Consider the following 20,912-nt stretch of genomic DNA (forward strand, 5'->3'; position numbering starts at 1 on the left):
CAGCGAGTTTTCGTGGCTCTGTCAATTTGCTGTCGAGGAGGTGCTGCCGGAGTTCGACGAAGCAGTTATTGGAAAGATGCTCCCATAGGATGAGGTCGACCAACTGCTGGTAGGTGGTGACCTGGCAGCCTCTGATCCACCCTTCGAAGGCTCTGCTGTAAAAGTTCACGTACTCCACCCAAGTGATACCGGCGATTTTTTTACAGTCTCGAAATCGCTGCCGGTACATTTCGGGGGTGAGTCCGTAGCGAGTGAGGAGGGCGGTCTTCATGTGTTCGTACGAGGTCATCAGGGCGTCTCTCCCCTCGTTGATGAACTTCCCCCATAAGCCGGCGCCCCAGTCTTTGAGGGGTACTCGATGGGCGGTCATGGCGACCTCGTAGGCTTTGAACCACTGTTGGATGTCGTCGTTCTTATAGTATTCTTTGACGACCTCCTTGGGTATGTGCACCTTCGTGTCCCCCGGCGGGGGTGAGGTCTTACCCCCGGCGGTGCCGGTTTCTGTTGTTTTGGCCTTGATTTCCAGTTCTTTGAGGCCGCGCTCATGCTCGAGCACGAGTTTCTTTTCTTCGAGGTCTCGTTGTCTTCTCCTTTCCTCTAGGTCTCCTTCCAGCCGTAGTTGCTCGAGGGCTAATTTCCTTTCTGCCAGCTGTATCTCTCCTTCTTGTCGGAGTCGGGCGAGCTCCAACTCGTGGAGCCGGTTCCTCTCTCGTTCTCGGGCGTCTCCGTGGGGGAGGCCCGTGTCTAGGTCTGCGGGTCCTTCCCCCGCTGGGTTCGCGTCGGTCTCCGGGCGTCCATTCGGGCCCGGGTTATCTTCATTCTGGGGCGGCGCGTTATCGGCGTCTGCCCAGGCTTGCAGGGCTGATTTAAAGTCCTCTTTGGTGTTGAGGCCCGTGGTAGCGATGCCTAGGTCCTTGTAAAATTGCTTTAACTCCTTGTGGCTGTAATCTTCCATCTTTTCTTTCTGGAATTCCGTTGTCGGTCTGGTTTCCTGAGTAGTCATGGTCGCGGTGTGTTTTTCTCGGTAGTGAATGAATTACTCTCTGTACGATCTGCGTCGGCTCGGATCCCGTCGCTTGCCACCAATGTTAGAAAGGCGACCCCGGGGGAGGCAGAAGATGTCTGACTGACCACCCCTAGGTTCACCTCTCCGTTAAGAAGTAGCCGAGCGTTACTGAGAGGCCTCCTGGGTGAGGGCCCTCTCCTAGGATCGCACAGCAGAGTAACCACACACTACAAATGGACACCACACCAGAGGTCGAGTTCGTAAGCTTTATCAGGAAATAAAGGTTGCTGGTTCTCAGCGATATGTACAAGCAGACCGAGGGGTCTGTAAAGTCTCGCAAGAGGGGATCAGGGTAGCGGGACAGTCTCGGTTGGGGAGTAGGAAGGGATACCTTGCGCACAGCTCTCAATCCTCGAGCCGGCGGTTCCGAGAGGGTGAGCCGCGGCAGCGCCAGCAGGCTCTTAAGATGGTTCGGCAAAGGTGGGCCGCGGCAGCGCCAGCAGGCTCTCAAGATGGTTCGGCAAAGGTGGGCCGCGGCAGCGCCAGCAGGCTCGCAAGATGGTTCGGCAAAGGTGGGCCGCTGCAGCGCCAGCAGGCTCTCAAGATGGTTCGGCAAAGGTGGGCCGCGGCAGCGCCAGCAGGCTCTCAAGATGGTTCGGCAAAGGTGGGTCGCGGCAGCGCCAGCAGGCTCTCAAGATGGTTCGGCAAAGGTGGGCCGCGGCAGCGCCAGCAGGCTCTCAAGATGGTTCGGCAAAGGTGGGCCGCGGCAGCGCCAGCAGGCTCTCAAGATGGTTCGGCAAGGGTGGGCCGCGGCAGCGCCAGCAGGCTCTCAAGCTCTCTTCAGGTTCCAGGAAAACGAGTTCTTCTGGGGTCGGCCGTGACAGCGTCAGCAGGCTTTCCAGTCCAGGATACAACTGCCGTCCTACTCCGGGGCTGGCCCAGATATAGGACTGGAGTCCTTTGATGTCCGGACCCTCGCGCCTGGGGGTCAGAGGGGCCGGGATGATGGTGTCCAGACACCCAGCAGGGGGGTGGAGCCAGCGCCCAGGGAGGCCGGAGGGCAATCGAAACCAGGCGTCCGGGGACGGCTGGAGGGCCATCGAAACACCCTTCTCTCCGGGATCTGTCGAGTGGCCACTCGACCACCTGGGTGGATCTTGGTGCCTTGATGTCTGGGCTGTGCTGAGGCCTGGGCCGGGGACGAGGCCACGTGGTCGTGACGTGGTGGGCCCAAGATGGAGTCGGGTGCAGCCTCGTGCTTAGGTCGTGAGGGGCCCACGCTGGAGCCAGGTCGGTAGTGGGGGTCCGGGATGGTGGCCGGACCAGCAAGGTTGGGGCGTGCAGTGTCGGGCAAAAGGGCTGCCCGATGCTGGGTGGAGGGCCGATGTCGTCCTGGGCCCGCCATGCGGGAGGGGTAGGGCCACGCCATGAGGCCGGGTCCAACACGCGTCCCCCCCAGCTGAAGGCAGGGGAGAGTCACCCATCTACTTGGGGATTCTCCTCGCCGAGGCGGAAGAATCTGGAGAGGCCGTCAGCATTGGCGTGGTCGTTGCCGGGGCGATGCTCCACAGTGAAGTCCATCCCTTGCAGGGAGATGGACCATCGCAACAGTTTTGGGTTTTCTCCCCGCATCTGCATTAACCACCGCAGGGGCCGGTGGTCGGTCTGGACCCAGAAGTGGGTGCCGAAGAGGTAGGGCCGGAGCTTCTTTAGGGCCCACACGACGGCGAAGGCTTCCCTCTCGATGGTGCTCCAGCGCTGTTCTCTGGCTAACAGCCGCCGGCTGATGAAGGCAACGGGAAGGTCGATTCCCTCAGGGTTCACTTGTGAGAGGACCGCCCCAATGCCGTGCTCCGAGGCGTCAGTTTGGACCACAAACTCTCGGCTGTAGTCGGGGGCCTGGAGCACAGGGGCGGTGCACATGGCAGTCTTGAGAGTCTCGAAGGCTGCTTGGCACTCTGGGGTCCAGCACACCTTCTGGGGTAGCTTCTTGGAGGTCAGTTCTGTGAGGGGCCCCACAATGCTTCCATAGTCTTTGATGAAGCGCCGATAGTATCCTGTGAGCCCCAGGAAGGCTCGGACGGCGGTTTGGGTGATTGGGGGCTCCCAGGCCCGGATGGTGTCAATCTTTGGCTGGAGGGGAGCCACCCGGCCGCTTCCCACCTGGTGTCCCAGATACGTCACGGACCCTTGGCCGATCTGGCACTTGCTGGCCTTTATTGTTAGTCCGGCCCGTCGGAGGGCCGTCAGGACCTCCCGGAGGTGGGTCAGGTGTGCATCCCAGCGGAGGCTGTACACTGCAATGTCGTCTAGGTAGGCGGCGCTGAACTCTTCTAGCCCGGCCAGCACTCTATTCACGAGTCTCTGGAAGGTGGCTGGGGCGTTTTTCATGCCGAAGGGCATCACCTTGAAATGGTAGTGGCCATCCGGGGTCGAGAAGGCTGATCGCTCTTGCGCTCCAGGGGTGAGGCCGATCTGCCAATACCCGGCCGTGAGATCGAAGGTGCTGAGATACTTCGCAGCCCCCAGGCGATCGATCAGTTCATCCGCCCGGGGGATGGGATGGGCGTCGGTCCTGGTGACGGCATTCAGCCCCCGGTAGTCAACACAGAACCGGAGCTCCGGGGGCGTGCCGGGGGCGGCGGCTTCAGGGACCAGGACAACTGGGCTGGCCCACGGACTGTCGGAGGGTTTGACTACCCCCAGCTCTAGCATCTTGGCCACCTCGGACTGGATGCAGGCCCGAACCCGATCGGGCACTCGGAAAGCTCGGTGTCTTACAGGCGGGCTGTCTCCGGTGTCTACATCGTGGACACACCACCGGGTGACTCCAGGGGTGAGGGAAAACAGGTCTGCAAACTGCCCCAGCAGCTGCCGGCAGTCATGGTGGTGCTCCGGGGTCAGGGTGGAGGAGAGCATGACCCCTTCGATGGAGCCGTCCTTCTCAGTGGTGCTCATGAGATCCGGCAGTGGTTCGGAGTCGTCTTCAGCTCCTTCATCGGTCGCTAACAGCAGGCTTAGTTCAGTGCGGGCGAAGTGCGGCTTGAGCCGGTTAGCGTGTAGGACCCGGAGGGGGTTCCTGGGGGACTCCATGTCCACCAAGTAAGTGACGGGGCTCTTGCGCTCCACCACTTTGAAGGGCCCCGTCCACTTGTCCTGGAGGGCACAAGGTTCAACCGGGGACATGACCCAGACCTGCTGGCCCGGTTCGAATTCGATGGACGAGGCGTTCTGGTCATACCAGCGTTTCATCTCCTCCTGACTGGCCTCAAGGTTGGCTTCGGCAAGTTCCCGGAACTTCCGCGTCTGGTTGCGGAGGGTCAGGAGGTACTGGTAGACATCTGGTGGAGCACCTCGGACAGCCGTCTCCCAGCCTTCTTTGACCAGGCTGAGGGGGCCCCGGACCGGGTGCCCATACAATAGTTCGAAGGGGCTGAACCCCAGGGACTTCTGTGGTACCTCGCGGTACGCAAACAGGAGGCAAGGCAACAGAACATCCCATTTGCGTCGTAGTGGCTCCTCGAGGCCCTTGATCATTCCCTTCAGTGTTCGGTTAAACCGCTCCACAAGTCCGTTTCCTTGGGGGTGATACGGGGTGGTGAACTTGTATGCGACCCCGCACTGTTGCCACAGGGATCGCATATACTTGGAAATAAAGTTTGTGCCCCGATCACTCACGACATCCCGGGGGAAGCCGACTCTGGAGAAGATCCCCATTAGGGCTCGGCCTACTACTGGGGCCGTGATGGTTCGGAGGGGGATGGCTTCCGGATATCGGGTGGCATGGTCCACCAGCACGAGGATGAAGCGGTGTCCTTGAGGGGTGCGGGGGTCCAGGGGCCCTACGATGTCTATCCCCACTCGCTCGAAGGGGGTGGTGACCACGGGAAACGGCTGGAGCGGGGCTTTGACTTTCCCCCCGCTCTTCCCGCTGGCTTGACAGGTCGGGCAGGATCGGCAGTGATTGTGCACATCGTTGCGCATTTTCGGCCAGTAGAAATGAGTCACCAGGCGGCTGTAAGTTTTGTCCTGCCCCAGGTGCCCGGCGAGGGGCACATCATGTGCTAAGTTCAAGAGGAAGTCTCGAAATCGGAGGGGAACGACCAGCACGCGGCTGGCCCCTAGTTCGGCAATCTTCTGTTCACTGTAGAGAAGGTCGTTGTCCCAATAGACCCAGTGGGACCCCGCAGGGTCTCCAGCGGCTTGAGTGGCGGCTTGTCGTCGAAGTCCCTCGAGGGAGGGACAGGTGCTCTGTTCTTGTCGGAATTGTTCGCGGGTGGGGCCACCTTCTTGGCGCCACTGAGCTAGTTCCGGCAGGTGGCCGAGCTCGGTGATTTCCTCATGGCTGGGCCCCGGGGGGCCGGGTTCAGGGTCGGTATCCTCAGGGATGGCGGGCGGTGGAGGTGCGGGCCACTCCGGCTCCTCGATCGGGGCTTCCTCCGTTGGGGGGGGAGGCCCGGGCGGACATGGAGCGGGTGGTCGCACAAACCCACTCGGGAAGGCCTAGCATCCCCAGATGCTCTTTCCGCTCTACGCCGGCCCAGAGGGAACTTTCCAGGTCGTTCCCGAGGAGGCAGTCCACGGGGGCATCATCTTGGACAGTCACCTTCAGCATGCCCGACACCCCTCCCCACTCGAAGGGGATGCGGGCCATCTGGCACAAACTTTCAGAGTTGTCAGCCGACCGCACTGGGCACAAGACGTTGGGGAGGATTTGTTCTGGGGTTACCAAGTGGCAGCGGACCGCCGTCACGCTGGCTCCAGTGTCCCGGAGGGCTTCGGCCCGGCGTCCATTGATGGTGACCCATTGGCGGTATTTCTGGGTGTTACCTGGGATCGGGTCTCGGGGGATCATGTCTCGATCACCGAGGCATGCTAAGATCATGGCTGCGGGCTCCCACTCGGCCTGCTCGGGGTCGTCGCCCTCTTCTTCGCCTCCCTCTGCACTCAGGGCGGCGGCCGCGATCCGGCGGCTCGGGGGACCGGTGGTGCCGGGTCGCTGGTTCATCGGGCAGAGAGGGTCGTTCGCATAATGGCCCTGTCGCTGGCATCTGTGGCACGTAACATTCGGGCGGGGCCCGGGCCTGGCTGGGGGGCCTCCCCTCCAACCCAGGGATGGCGACTGGGAGGTAGGGGATGACCCCGCGGGGGTGTCTCGGCCCCTGCTCTGGCCTACTTTGCCGCCTCGGGGTCGGTGGTTCCCCGGGGATCCCCGGCCGTAGTCTCCCATCGGACTCCGGGGAACTCGGTTGCTCACCCATCTATCCGCCTCGACAGCGAGTTTTCGTGGCTCTGTCAATTTGCTGTCGAGGAGGTGCTGCCGGAGTTCGACGAAGCAGTTATTGGAAAGATGCTCCCATAGGATGAGGTCGACCAACTGCTGGTAGGTGGTGACCTGGCAGCCTCTGATCCACCCTTCGAAGGCTCTGCTGTAAAAGTTCACGTACTCCACCCAAGTGGTACCGGGGATTTTTTTACAGTCTCGAAATCGCTGCCGGTACATTTCGGGGGTGAGTCCGTAGCGAGTGAGGAGGGCGGTCTTCATGTGTTCGTACGAGGTCATCTCGGCGTCGGGGAGCTCTAGCAGGGCGTCTCTCCCCTCGTTGATGAACTTCCCCCATAAGCCGGCGCCCCAGTCTTTGAGGGGTACTCGATGGGCGGTCATGGAGACCTCGTAGGCTTTGAACCACTGTTGGATGTCGTCGTTCTTATAGTATTCTTTGACGACCTCCTTGGGTATGTGCACCTTCGTGTCCCCCGGCGGGGGTGAGGTCTTACCCCCGGCGGTGCCGGTTTCTGTTGTTTTGGCCTTGATTTCCAGTTCTTTGAGGCCGCGCTCATGCTCGAGCACGAGTTTCTTTTCTTCGAGGTCTCGTTGTCTTCTCCTTTCCTCTAGGTCTCCTTCCAGCCGTAGTTGCTCGAGGGCTAATTTCCTTTCTGCCAGCTGTATCTCTCCTTCTTGTCGGAGTCGGGCGAGCTCCAACTCGTGGAGCCGGTTCCTCTCTCGTTCTCGGGCGTCTCCGTGGGGGAGGCCCATGTCTAGGTCTGCGGGTCCTTCCCCCGCTGGGTTCGCGTCGGTCTCCAGGCGTCCATTCGGGCCCGGGTTATCTTCATTCTGGGGCGGCGCGTTATCGGCGTCTGCCCAGGCTTGCAGGGCTGATTTAAAGTCCTCTTTGGTGTTGAGGCCCGTGGTAGCGATGCCTAGGTCCTTGTAAAATTGCTTTAACTCCTTGTGGCTGTAATCTTCCATCTTTTCTTTCTGGAATTCCGTTGTCGGTCTGGTTTCCTGAGTAGTCATGGTCGCGGTGTGTTTTTCTCGGTAGTGAATGAATTACTCTCTGTACGATCTGCGTCGGCTCGGATCCCGTCGCTTGCCACCAATGTTAGAAAGGCGACCCCGGGGGAGGCAGAAGATGTCTGACTGACCACCCCTAGGTTCACCTCTCCGTTAAGAAGTAGCCGAGCGTTACTGAGAGGCCTCCTGGGTGAGGGCCCTCTCCTAGGATCGCACAGCAGAGTAACCACACACTACAAATGGACACCACACCAGAGGTCGAGTTCGTAAGCTTTATCAGGAAATAAAGGTTGCTGGTTCTCAGCGATATGTACAAGCAGACCGAGGGGTCTGTAAAGTCTCGCAAGAGGGGATCAGGGTAGCGGGACAGTCTCGGTTGGGGAGTAGGAAGGGATACCTTGCGCACAGCTCTCAATCCTCGAGCCGGGGGTTCCGAGAGGGTGAGCCGCGGCAGCGCCAGCAGGCTCTTAAGATGGTTCGGCAAAGGTGGGCCGCGGCAGCGCCAGCAGGCTCTCAAGATGGTTCGGCAAAGGTGGGCCGCGGCAGCGCCAGCAGGCTCGCAAGATGGTTCGGCAAAGGTGGGCCGCGGCAGCGCCAGCAGGCTCTCAAGATGGTTCGGCAAAGGTGGGCTGCGGCAGCGCCAGGAGGCTCTCAAGATGGTTCGGCAAAGGTGGGCCGCGGCAGCGCCAGCAGGCTCTCAAGATGGTTCGGCAAAGGTGGGCCGCGGCAGCGCCAGCAGGCTCTCAAGATGGTTCGGCACGGGTGGGCCGCGGCAGCGCCAGCAGGCTCTCAAGCTCTCTTCAGGTTCCAGGAAAACGAGTTCTTCTGGGGTCGGCCGTGACAGCGTCAGCAGGCTTTCCAGTCCAGGATACAACTGCCGTCCTACTCCGGGGCTGGCCCAGATATAGGACTGGAGTCCTTTGATGTCCGGACCCTCGCGCCTGGGGGTCAGAGGGGCCGGGATGATGGTGTCCAGACACCCAGCAGGGGGGTAGAGCCAGCGCCCAGGGAGGCCGGAGGGCGATCGAAACCAGGCGTCCGGGGACGGCTGGAGGGCCATCGAAACACCCTTCTCTCCGGGATCTGTCGAGTGGCCACTCGACCACCTGGGTGGATCTTGGTGCCTTGATGTCTGGGCTGTGCTGAGGCCTGGGCCGGGGACGAGGCCACGTGGTCGTGACGTGGTGGGCCCAAGATGGAGTCGGGCGCAGCCTCGTGCTTAGGTCGTGAGGGGCCCACGCTGGAGCCAGGTCGGTAGTGGGGGTCCGGGATGGTGGCCGGACCAGCAAGGTTGGGGCGGGCAGTGTCGGGCAAAAGGGCTACCCGATGCTGGGTGGAGGGCCGATGTCATCCTGGGCCCGCCATGCTGGAGGGGTAGGGCCACGCCATGAGGCCAGGTCCAACAGGTGTCATCAAGCACGCAACAGAATTTTTAAAGGATCCTAACAGGGTTAGGGTCCTTAATCCTCACATTGAGAAAAAATATATAGCTGCCCCCACAGACCCAGTTTATATTAAAGGTCCAGCACCATTAGACTCTTTAGTAGTGTCTAATGCACATAAATGTGCTAATTCTCAGACATCAGGTGAGGCCTCACCACCAGACAAAGAATCTAAGCTACTTGATGCCTCCGGCAAAAGAACCTCGTCACAAGCAGCTAATATCTGGCGCATTGCCAATACCCAAGCATTGCTGGCCAGATATGACAGACACATTATGATGAACTAGAGTCCATAATGCAACACCTACCAGACAAATACAAAAATAGGGCCAACGAACTTATACAGGAAGGTAAAAATATTACTAATACTTCCATTCGTTGTACCCTAGATGCTGCAGATACCGCCTCAAGGGTAATCAACACCAGCACCCTACTACGCAGACATGCTTGGCTACGTATTTCAGGTTTTAAACCTGAAGTACAAAACTCCATCCGTAACCAGCCATTTTATGAGACACATTTATTTGGCCCAAATGTTGACTTGTCTTTAGAAAAAATGAAAAAAGACACTGATTCAGCAAAATCTATGGGAGCCTTGCAGCAGCAAGCTCCTAGACGTTCTTTTCGTCGCTCTACACTACACTACACTAGAGGCTACTCCTCGGAAAGTCCCTCCACTTTTTACAAGACCCCTAGCCAATCCACATTCTCGAAGGGCAACCAGAGTGGGGGTTACAGGGGTAACAGCAACAAAGGCAGAGGCAAAACCAACAACTCCCGCTCTGCCTCTACCCCTACCCAATGACTTTCCTCCCCTTTCCCCCCCAATATTCCACTCCTGTGGGGGGCAGACTGCAACATTTCCTTCCTGCCTGCATCAACATCACATCAAACAGGTGGGTGCGACAAATTATTCAGTCAGGTTACTTTCTAGAACTAACATCTACCCCCCAAACATACCACCCAAACAGCGTCCAATGTCACAAGTACATCTGTCACTGTTAAAGCAAGAAGTAGTATCTCTACTACAAAAAAGTGCAATAGAAGCAGTTCCTCTGCACCAACAAAACAAGGGGGTTTACTCTCTATATTTTCTAATCCCAAAAAAGGACGGCTCTCTAAGGCCTATTCTAGACCTCAGACCGCTAAACATGTACATACAATCAGACCATTTTCACATGGTCACACTCCAACAAGTCCTTCCGCTCTTATCAAAAAAGGACTTCCTTGCTACTTTAGATCTCAAGGACACATACTTCCACATTCCCATTCACAGGAAGTATCTCAGATTTGTAATAGACGGGCAACACTATCAATTCAAAGTACTCCCCTTCAGAGTCACAACAGCACCAAGAGTATTCACAAAGTGCTTAGCAGTCGTGGCAGTGCATTTACGAAGACAACACATCCATGTCTTCCCGTACCTCGACGACTGGCTCATAAAAGCCACCTCATACAACCGCTGCGTGGAACACACTCATGCCACGAAACAGCTGCTCCACAAATTGGGGTTCACAATAAACCACTCCAAGTCCCATCTACAACCATCCAAGGTACAACAATACCTCGGTGCCACAATAAACACCTCAACAGCGCTAGCTTATCCTACTCCAGCAAGGCTAGCCAGCATGCAAACTCTTTTAACAAAGTTTCAGCTACAACACTCCCTTCCAGCACGAGTCTTCATGCAACTCATAGGGATGACGGCCTCTTGCATTTTCATAGTGCCCCTTGCAAGACTTCAAATGCGTCCGCTACAAGAATGCTTATCACGTCAATGGAACCAGGCTCAAGGTCAATTAACAGACTTGGGCCCAGATGTAGGTAAAACTTATTTACCGATTCTTAATTACCGAATTATACCGATTCGGTAATTAAGAATCGGTAAATAAGAAGTGGGGGTATGTAGGAACATCCAGATGTTCCATTTACCGAATCGTTAAGAATCGGTATTTACCGATTCGGTAAATACCGACCGGTAATGCCCCATTCATTCCTATGGGCTTTGAAGCCCATAGGAATGAATGGGGCATTACCGGTCGGAATTTACCGAATCGGTAAATACCGATTTTTGGCAAGGGTGCAGGGGGTGTCACTTTGACACCCTCTAGCACCCCCAAAAAAGGTTCGGGGGCCATATGGCAGGCATACCTGCCCTAAGGGCAGGTCTGCCTGTCATATGGCACAGGTGTGCATGCACACATGTGCATGCACACCTGAATCGGTATTTCACCATCAAATTGAATTTGATGGTAAAATACCGATTTCTTAGGCCTTGTGGGACTCATAAGAGTCCCACCTACATATCGATTTTACAGATTCTGTAAATATACCGATCGGTAAATTTACCGAACGGTAAATTTACCGATTCTGCCCCCTACATCTCAAATTCCTTTTACCGGTCGGTAACGGCCGAATTCGGCCGTTACCGACCGGTAAAACCCTACCTACATCTGGCCCCTAGTGTTGGTAGACGGTCAGACTCATCGCTCTGCAGTGGTGGAACACCAAAAATCTTTCCAAGGGAAGACTGTTCCTAGAGCCAGTTCCTCAGATAATCTTGACTGCGGATGCATCGCTCTCCGGCTGGGAAGCCCACCTCCTGCAACACACCATGCAAGGCAGGTGGACACCACAACAAAAGTTACTCCGCATCAATCATCTGGAGTTACTAGCAATATTCCTAGCACTAAAAGCTTTCCAAAAGCAAGTATCAAACAAGGCTGTGTTGGTCTTCACAGACAACATGACAGCCATGTATTACATACAGAAACAGGGAGGCACACACTCCCTGCAGCTCTCTCAACTAGCACAAGACATATGGCGGTGGGCTATTCCTCAAAACATATTCCTTCTAGCCCAGCATGTTCCAGGAGTACAGAATACCATAGCGGATCTGTTAAGTCGTTAAACACAACAGACCCACAAGTGGGAACTTCATATACAAGTTCTTCAGCCATTCTTTCAGCTGTGGGGCCAACCTCACATAGACCTATTTGCCACCCACGAAAACGCCAAATGCGCAAGCTTCGCCGCCAGATATCCACACCCACTGTCCAAAGGCATTGCGATATGGATGAACTGGTCAAACAGATTTGCGTACGCTTTTCCACCTCTACCACTCATGCCACTAGTAGTACGCAAACTACAGCAGCATTCTCTCACCCTCATCCTACGTGGGCAGACAGCCATGGTACACCACACTGCTACAGCTGTCGGTAGTACCACACCAAAAATTGCACCTGTCTCCACACCTCTTAACACAGAATCGTGGAGAGATGAGACCCAGCTCAGCTCAACCTTGCGAGCTGGCTCCTGAAATCCTAGAATGTGGATATCTGAACCTTCTTCCAGACTGCATGAATGTCATTAAAGAAGCTAGACGTCCAACCACTAGGGCATGTTATGCAGCCAAGTGGAAAGGATTTGTAATATATGGTCACAACAACATTGATCCTCTAGATGTGTCTATTCAACACATAATAGGATACTTACTGCATCCCCAAAGATGTAACTTAGCCTATACCTTTATTAGACTACATCTCGCTGCAACAGCAGCATATCTGCAAAACAGACATCTATCTCTATTCAGAGTGCCTTCCATTAAAGCCTTTATGGAAGGCCTTAAAAACATAATTCCCCCCAGGGTACCACCTTCACCTGTGTGGAATTTAAATGTTGTTCTCACACGGTTAATGGGACCTCCCTTTGAACCCTTACACAAATGTGAACTTCAATTTTTAATGTGGAAGGTTGCGTTCCTAGTTGCTATTACTTCTCTGCGGAGAGTTAGTGAATTACAAGCACTAACCATTCAAGAACCCTTCTTGCAAATGTATCACAATAAGGTAGTTCTGCGTACTAATCCAAAATTCTTGCCCAAAGTCATTTCTCCCTTCCATCTCAATCAATCTGTGGAACTGCCTGTTTTCTTCTCGCAGCAACAGACAGTGGCAGAAAGAGCTCTTCATACCCTAGATGTCAAAAGAACATTACTATACTACATAGAGAGGACACAACCCTTTCGTAAGACAAAACAACTTTTTGTGTCTTTCTCACCACCACTCAAAGGTAATCCCATTTCAAAATCTGGGATAGCTAGATGGATTGTCAAATGCATACAGATTTGTTACCACAAAGCTAAACGTACGTTATCTGTTCCTCCTAAAGCCCACTCTACAAGAAAGATAGGGGCTTCAATTGCATTTTTAGGGAACATTCCCCTAGATGACATCTGCAAAGCAGCTACATGGTCTACACATTCACAAAACACTATTGTGTAGATGTGCAAACCAAACAACAAGCTAATGTGGGCCAGGCTGTTCTCAAAACATTATTCCAAACTACTGTAACAGATAGGGGTTGTCGCTGCTAGGAGTGGGTACTGCTCTACAATCTATGCACAGTGTGCAATCTGCAGCTCATATGCCTCGAACGGAAAATGCTACTTACCAGTATGCATCTGTTCTTGGCATGTAGAGCTGCAGAGTTGCATACGCCCACCCACCTCCCCAGATACCCTGGTCTGTTCCAGTATTATCTTAATTAGATACAAACTATAAGGGCATCCTTCCTTTTCTTGTAAAGCTCCATCATTTCCCTATGGCGAAAAACTATCTGGGGATGGAGCCGATGCCCATGCGCAATGTGGTCCAAAGGAGGAGTCACCTATCTCGTGACTTCCAAAGAACTTTTCAGGACAACAACAAACTGCAAACATCCGGGCCCAACACTAGGTGGCGATCTATGCACAGCGTGCAACTCTGCAGCTCTACATGCCAAGAACAGATGCATACTGGTAAGTAGCATTTTCCTTTCATCATTTTTCAAAACTCTCCATTGTCCATTAACACTACATCATTGGAAGTATTTTCTCAGATGTTCATTGCAGACAGGGGTGCATTGCCCTCCAAAGAAATGCAGTGCAGTGAACATAACCCAAGGAGTACAGAGACATGTTTTGTTTGGACAGGCCTGTGCTTTGTGGAGGTTTTGGTGCATATATTTATAACAGTCTTGGAAAAATCGCTGAACAAAATAAACTCAAATCAAAAACCTTAAGTTTACACAGTAGCTTGAGTGTTGTGCAGCTGCTTGGATTTGGCCGACTTTTTAAATAAAAGGTTGATTATTTTAAATGCTGCTCATGGTAATCACTTTATTCTGTTGAGAATAGTTTGTCTGTTTTGACAGTTTGCTGCAGGTGCCTTGGAACATACAGCGGCTGAGATCAGGGATGTGGCTCTGCGGATTGTCCTCCACATGTACAGGAAGCACCGGGGCGCAATCTTGGAGTATCTTCCTCCTGATGACGCCTCTACACGAAAGAATATTCTGTACAAAACACTTTATGATGGGTTCGCCAAAATAGATGGAAAGCCTACAGAGGCTGAAATGAAGGTGAGTGTGACCATACTGAACTTAAGTGAACCGCTTCTCATGCTCATACCTATTGGTGTTAAAACAAAATGCATGTTACCAGGCCCTGTAGATTTTTTTAAAGGTAGATGGCAAAAGGGGGAGGGAACTGAAAAAAACACTGGTTATGCAAAGCTACGCCATTCAGATTTATAGGACGAAATATCCTCCTCATTCCATAGTTGTTTATTAACTTAAGTGACAGTACATTTAATTGACCAACCTCATGACTGCAAAGCTTCCACTTAAATCTAGTCCATTTCACTTGACACTATATATTTGCACTGACTCTGTTAAGAATCATAACCACACTCGTACTACAGACATTATTGGAAGACCCCTCAATGGCTATAACATCCTGTTTCAGGAATTTCCTCCTTTATGGGCTCGCTTGGATAAGCCACTAACTGACGGAAAACCTTCATAATGGCTTGTAATCCAAATCATACTAAGCTGCATGGAGTTTTGGTCAAAGGACACCCCGTTGCACTTGCGCAGGATTTGCCATATTTGGTAGTGTCTTTGATGCCAAGGGCAACAGGGGCCATGGCATTGCCAAAGCTCACCAGATTTGTACTAGCTCAATTGGATATATTTTCAACCTTGCTAGAAATTGAAATTGAAAGTGTTTTATTAAGCGCTCGTATACCTAGCGGTTTCTTGGCACTGAGGGGACAAGACCTTAAAGGGAAACAATGAGAATGTTAATTTAGGACACAAAAGCCTGTGAGAACAAGAAAGTTTTCAGCGTGCTGCGAAACTCCAAATAAGACACTGTCGTCCTGATGGAAAAAGGCAAGAAGTTCCAGAACACAGGAGCAAGAACAGAAAACTTCGAGCCACCCGTTTTGCTCTTCCTGAACCGGGGAACCACCAAGAGAGACAAAGAGGAAGACCGTAATTGTCTGCTGGGAATGTAAGGTGTAATTTTGGAATTGATAAAAACCGGGGCCGTCCCAGCAAGAGCCTGAAATGTCATACAGCCCATCTTAAAAAGAGCTCGTTCTCTAATGGGGAGCCAATGAAGGGATTTGAGGAGAGGAGTGACATGGTGCGATTTAGGTAGACCATAGGCTAGTCTAGCGGCTTGCTTCTGTACAAGTTGAAGTCATCGAAAAGCATAGGCGGGGACACCATTGTACAGAACATTGCCGTAGTCTAGACGGGAGAGGACCATTGCCATAAGGATCAATTTGAGGGCTGGAAAGGAAAAGAACCGTGAAATTTTACGGATAGTACGTAGGGCAAAGAAACAGGAGGAAACCACCGAACTAATCTGGGAGTGAAGGGTAAGGTTTTGATTAAGTGTAATCCCCAGGTTCTTGACAGAAAAAGAAGGAGTGGGAGGAAGACCGAGGGAAGGGGGCCAAAAAACGGGGACCAAGGACTAGAATTTCCACCAGTGAGGAGGAGTTCGGTTTTGTCAGGGTTGAGTTTAAGGTGGTTGAAATTCATCCAATCCCTGACAAAAACCATCACCGATTGGAAATTGTGGATAGAGTGAAGAGAGTCTGACAGATTAAAAATAAGCTGGAGGTCATAGGCGCAATTGAACACCGTGACCTCCATTTTCTGCAAAGCAAAAATGAGAGGAGAAATATATAAATTAAACAAAAGGGGAGATAGGGAAGAGCCCTGAGGGACTCCACATTGCACCTTGTGTGCAAGGGCGGAGAAGTCAGCCAGATGTACGACTTGGGTGCTAGACGCATTGGCAATAAATCTTATAGAAGAAAATGTCTCCCCACCTTATGGAACAGGTATTTGGGGCTTTATCAATCCAAACCCGTTTCAAGGAAAGCAAAATAGAGTGCTGATGAGATTACTGGGTGTTTGTAAGAAAGTGTCTCTGTATGTACTGCACCAAAGTAAGGTTCAATGTGCACAGAGTCCATTCCCCAGAAGTATGGCAGAGGCTAAAGTTAGATATAACCTTACTCTCTAAAGTGGTAGCTTGGTCGACCAGTAAGGCAGTATCAGAGGACCGTTTAAAGCATTTGTTGTACACACTCAGTCAGCAAATGGTCTCACACACTCAAGACCTGAACTCCAGGCCAATTGTTTTGTATATAAAAATATATAGTTGCTTTATTTTAGAAACACAGTAGGTATCACAAATACTTTCTTAGAATGAGATGTTGCAATTGAATACTTTCAAATAGCAGTTTACTTTTAAATGCAATATGCAACACAAGTTAAACACAAAATAACATTGAGCTCAATGGGTAGTTTTAAGTAAATGCAATAAAATCACTTTACAAATGTTTTTTTTACTCAGTGCTGGATCCTGGATTCAGCCCTGGTGCATTTCCTGTAAACAGTTTAAAGAAAGAGTTTTTCTTACACAGGCGATTTTTAAGGAATATTTGTACGTTCTGAAAATTGACAGAAGAAATTCTGGCAAAAACCAGGCAATGTATTCCTATGGGGGAAAATTGGGTTATCAGTAAATCACGGTTATAATTACTTTTCAGGTTCAGTGCTGGGCTCAAAGATACAGCACTGTGATCTCTCCTGATAGCAGGTGAGTAATTTCGTTTTTGTTGTTAGGACAATTTTTTTTTTTATATATCAAAGTTACCAAACTCAAGCTAAGGTTCTGGGGGTAGACTCAGGGGTCTCCCAGGAACAGGTAAGTACAGTTGTTACACCCTCGGCGGCACAGGGGCTGCCTGGTGCAGAGTGAGTAGGCCCAATGTTATCCTATGGAGGATAGGGGGCCTTCGGTTGGTGGCTGCTAGCAGGCAGGCCACGCGGCTGTGGGAGCTGAGCTCCTGGTCACTTACACAGGGCAAGTGGGGAAGTAGAGTAGGATAGATGCTGCACTCCCAGTGGCACTCGGGCGGCTGGGTGAGGGTGCTTTTGGGCCTTCAGGCGCCCAATGTTATTCAATGGGAAAGCTGGAAGTTGAACAAAGGCTGCGGGCTCGGGGACAGAGGTTATTCAGGTGCAACCACCACTTCGAGAGGTAAGTTGGGAGGATAGGTAGACACCCAGGAGTTGGGCACAGGGGGCCGAGGGGTTCCGGGTGCAGGGGTGTCTTTTGACGTCGGGAAATCTTACCTCAGCTGGTCGCTGTTGGAGGGGTCCCTTGTTGTGAGGCTGCAGGCATCGTCAGGAGCTCGGCAGGTGCAGCGTGTACTGGATTTGCAGTTCCTGGCTGGCACCTGGGGTGTTGCTTGTTTGAGCAGAAACACTGCTTGTGGGAGTCCCAGTCTTTAAATGAGCAAGGCAGGTAGGTCCTCCGGGGTTTTCGAGGTTGCTGTCCGCTGGAGACGCCAGGGTTTAGCGGGAGCATGTTCAAGGATCAACAGGCCTGTAGGGCTGGGGCCAAGTCAGTTGGTGTCGTCCTTTAGTTAGCAGCTGCACCGCAGGTCTTCTTTCTTCTTGTTCCAAAATCAGGTTCTGAGGAAGGAAGGTTCAGGGTGCCCCTAAATACTAAATTTAGGGGCGTTACAGGTAGGGCAAGGGCAAAGACCAATGGGTCCCTGTCCTGGGGTGAGTACACCCCCTATCCTGCCACCAGGAGCCTAACTCTGATTGGGTAGGGCTCCCTATTCTCAAAATGGTGAGAGCCCGGAGTTGTGCTTTACCTCGCCTCCCCCACCTGAGGGGTGGGGTTGACAGAGGCTCGCACACCCCCTTCCCTGCCTTTGTTTTTCCCGCCTGTCTTCCCGCCAGAGTGGGGGTCAGAACCAGTGGGGGCCAGTTGCTGAGTACAGCAAGTGACCTGGAGAAGCTCACAAAAACTGCATGCCTTTGAAGCTCCTCCTGCCCATCGTGGGGGAGGAGACCTAGCAGCTCGCCCCAGGATGTGCATTGTTGCAGGCCCAGGAGAGCGGATTGGTCTCTTCCCAGGGGTCCAGCAACATGTCTGCTGTGTGGCAGCCTAGGCAACCTCTCAGTCAGGACACAGGTTGTGGGCTAGGTTCAGGGGGCAACTCTAAGTTGCCCTCTGTCGTGCATTTTACATTAAATCCCACACTGGCATCAGTGTGGGTTTAATGTGCTGAGGAGTTTGATACCAAACTTCTCAGTCTTCAGTGTAGCCATTATGGGGCTGTGGAGTTCGTAATGATAACCTCCCAGCACCATATATTCTTAATGGCATCACTGCACTTACAGTGCCCAGGAAAGGCCCTGGGCAGGGGGCTCATGCACCTGTGCCCACTCCACTGGCATAGTGCACTCAGCTGGAGCGGTGACTGAGGTATGCAGGGCAGTGTGTTTGTGGTCATGGCACACAGGGCTGTGTGCCATGTCGACTCTCTGTTTAGGTTCGAGGCATGTGGGCTGCTAAATTCATATCTATAGCATAGATCGCCGCCTAGTGTTGGGTCCGGATGATTGCACATTGTTGTCCTGGAAGAGTCTTCGAAGTATCACGAGATAGGTGGCTCCTCCCCTGGACTACAGTGCGCATGGGCATCGACTCCATCCCCAGATTGTTTTTTTCCGCCATTGGGTTCGGATGTGATTTCGACGTCTCCTGTTCGGAATCGATAAAAAACACTCTTTTCAAGGCCAAAAGGCCTTCGCTTATCCCGTCGGTATTGTTCGCGTTCGGTCTCGTGAAGACTCCAACTCGTCGAGTCGGATAGCTGAGGAGTCGGGTGACTCTTCGGTCATCGAGGCCCTGTGAACGCAGCAAGACTTGGACGGCATGGAACGAAGTCCATTCAAGAAGTGCCCCGTGTGTGGCTCGAAGTACCCACACATCGACGTACACCCTGTGTGTAATAAATGCCTGTCGCCGGACCATAACGAGACCAACTGTATGGCCTGTTCCAAATTCAGGTCAAAGAAGACTCTCAAGCTTCGGCGCGTGGCGCGCCTCCAAGCACAGCGGTCGGCCCCGGCGCCGGACGACATCTTCGAAGACCCCGAAGCAGAAGTACAAGTACTTCAACTACAAGTTTCACCTTCATCGGCGGAGGTCCAGCCCGAATCCGAGGCAGATGTCGTGGCTCTAGACCTGGCAGAAAACGTCGAAGAGGTAGGGGACTACGAAGAAGTATATGTGGCCGTGGAAGATAGCTCGGAGGATGAGCTATGCCCCGTTCGTACTCTGACAATGGCCCAGGTCACGGGATCGCCACGCGGCCTTACCCACGACCTTCCACCTCGATCCACGGCCCCGCCTTCCGGCCCGGCTACGGACACCTCAGCGGAGCCGCCATTACAGAAATCAAAACCGAAACTCACACAATCGGTATCGACGAAGACGAAGATGGCCGACACCTCAGGGGAGCCGCCATTACAGAAATCGAAACCGAAACTCACAACATCGGTATCGACCAAAACAAAGATGGCCGACACGCCATCGACACCGACGACGCCTGCTCCGCCATCGACGCCGTCGTCTTCGGACACCTCAAAACCTTCTAAAGCTAGCGACCCAGCAAAGGTGTCGAAAGTGACCAAGGAACCAAGCTCGAAGGGTGTGCTCGAGCGGGTGTCGAGCAAGTGGCCGGGTCGAAGTCAAAGTCGGCGACGGGCACCGAGCAACAGTCTGGAGTCCCGAAGCAAAAAACAAAGGCAGTCGATCCGAAGAAGTCGGCGTCCGCGCCTGCGGCTGGGGTCGGTGACAGTAGCGCAGTGGTCGAAGACACGTCTGCGCCTACGGCGGCCAAGCAGCCATCAACGACGCTCGTCTCTTCACATGGAGGTGGACAGAGGTCATCCCTCGGGTCGACGAAACCATCCGCTTCGTTTACCAAGCAGGTCTCGGATTCCCTCAAGCGGATACGGGACAAGGCGTCGGAGCCGAGCACACCTTCAGCACCCCAACCGCTGGCCCCACCGAAGAAGACTTCGATGCCGATCCTCTACACTCTACCGCCTAAGGTGGCGCCGAAGGCCTTTGCACCACGCTTGGTGACCAAGGACTCCACAGTTTCCGGCGCTAGTCTCGGTCCTCGACAACCTCTACTGGAGGAGCAGTCAGCACGTTTTATCGACGCCGACACAGGGAAACTCACGCTGTACAAGAGGAAAATTACTTCACAGCCTCTGGAGTCGTTTGTAATTCCTCTCAAACGGAAGAGGCCAGCACCAGATACTCCAGTGCTAGTTGAACAACTTCCTCCACAGCCTGGGAGAGGGGCAACACCTTCACCCACTTGCTCAGAAGGAGATGACGGTGAACAAGATGAGGAGTATAACTTTCCTGCAAACACAGACACTGATGATCAGCAGGACTCCTGGATGGCCACTGGTGATCACGGAGACCAGCAGGTTCTCCAGGACACTCAGGTTTATGGTGTTAAAACCTCTCCCACAGAAGACTCTGCGGCATTTAATGCTTTAATTGAGAGGGCAGCTACAAATCATAAAGTAGAGATGCATGCTGACCCTGTGGAGGATGACTTTTTATTTGACACTTTCTCTGCAGCGGAAAAAACTGTGAAAACTCTTCCTATGCTAAAGGGGGTCCTTAAACATGCCACGGACATTTTCAAGGAACCCACCAGGGCTAGGGTGGTGAACCCCAGGATAGAGAAAAAATACAGGCCCGCACCTGGCGACCCAACCTACATCCGGGGCCAGTTGCCCTTAGACTCTTTGGTGGTCTCAAATGCCCGCAAGAGGGCAAACTCTCAAACAAGGGGCGAAGCTCCTCCCCCGGATAAAGAGTCAAAAGTGCTGGAGGCATCGGGGAAAAGGGTGGCAGCTCAGGCAGCAAACATCTGGCGCATATCAAACACACAGGCTCTGCTGGCCAGATACGATAGGGCGCACTACAACACCC

General features: G+C 53.3%; 1 protein-coding gene across 2 annotated transcripts in view; it reads left to right on the forward strand.

Annotated features, from left to right (window-relative positions):
- CEP104 (centrosomal protein 104) overlaps nt 1-20,912 on the forward strand; it is a 577,612-nt gene that overhangs the window by 446,481 nt on the left and 110,219 nt on the right. For both annotated transcript variants that reach the window (XM_078642632.1, XM_078642633.1), the window contains exon 14: nt 13,937-14,143. In XM_078642632.1, the coding sequence (XP_078498758.1) occupies nt 13,937-14,143 (207 nt within the window). The remainder of the gene's footprint in view (nt 1-13,936; nt 14,144-20,912) is intronic.

This window comes from Lissotriton helveticus, chromosome 5_1, assembly GCF_964261635.1.
Source record: "Lissotriton helveticus chromosome 5_1, aLisHel1.1, whole genome shotgun sequence".
NCBI classification, from domain to species: domain Eukaryota; kingdom Metazoa; phylum Chordata; class Amphibia; order Caudata; family Salamandridae; genus Lissotriton; species Lissotriton helveticus.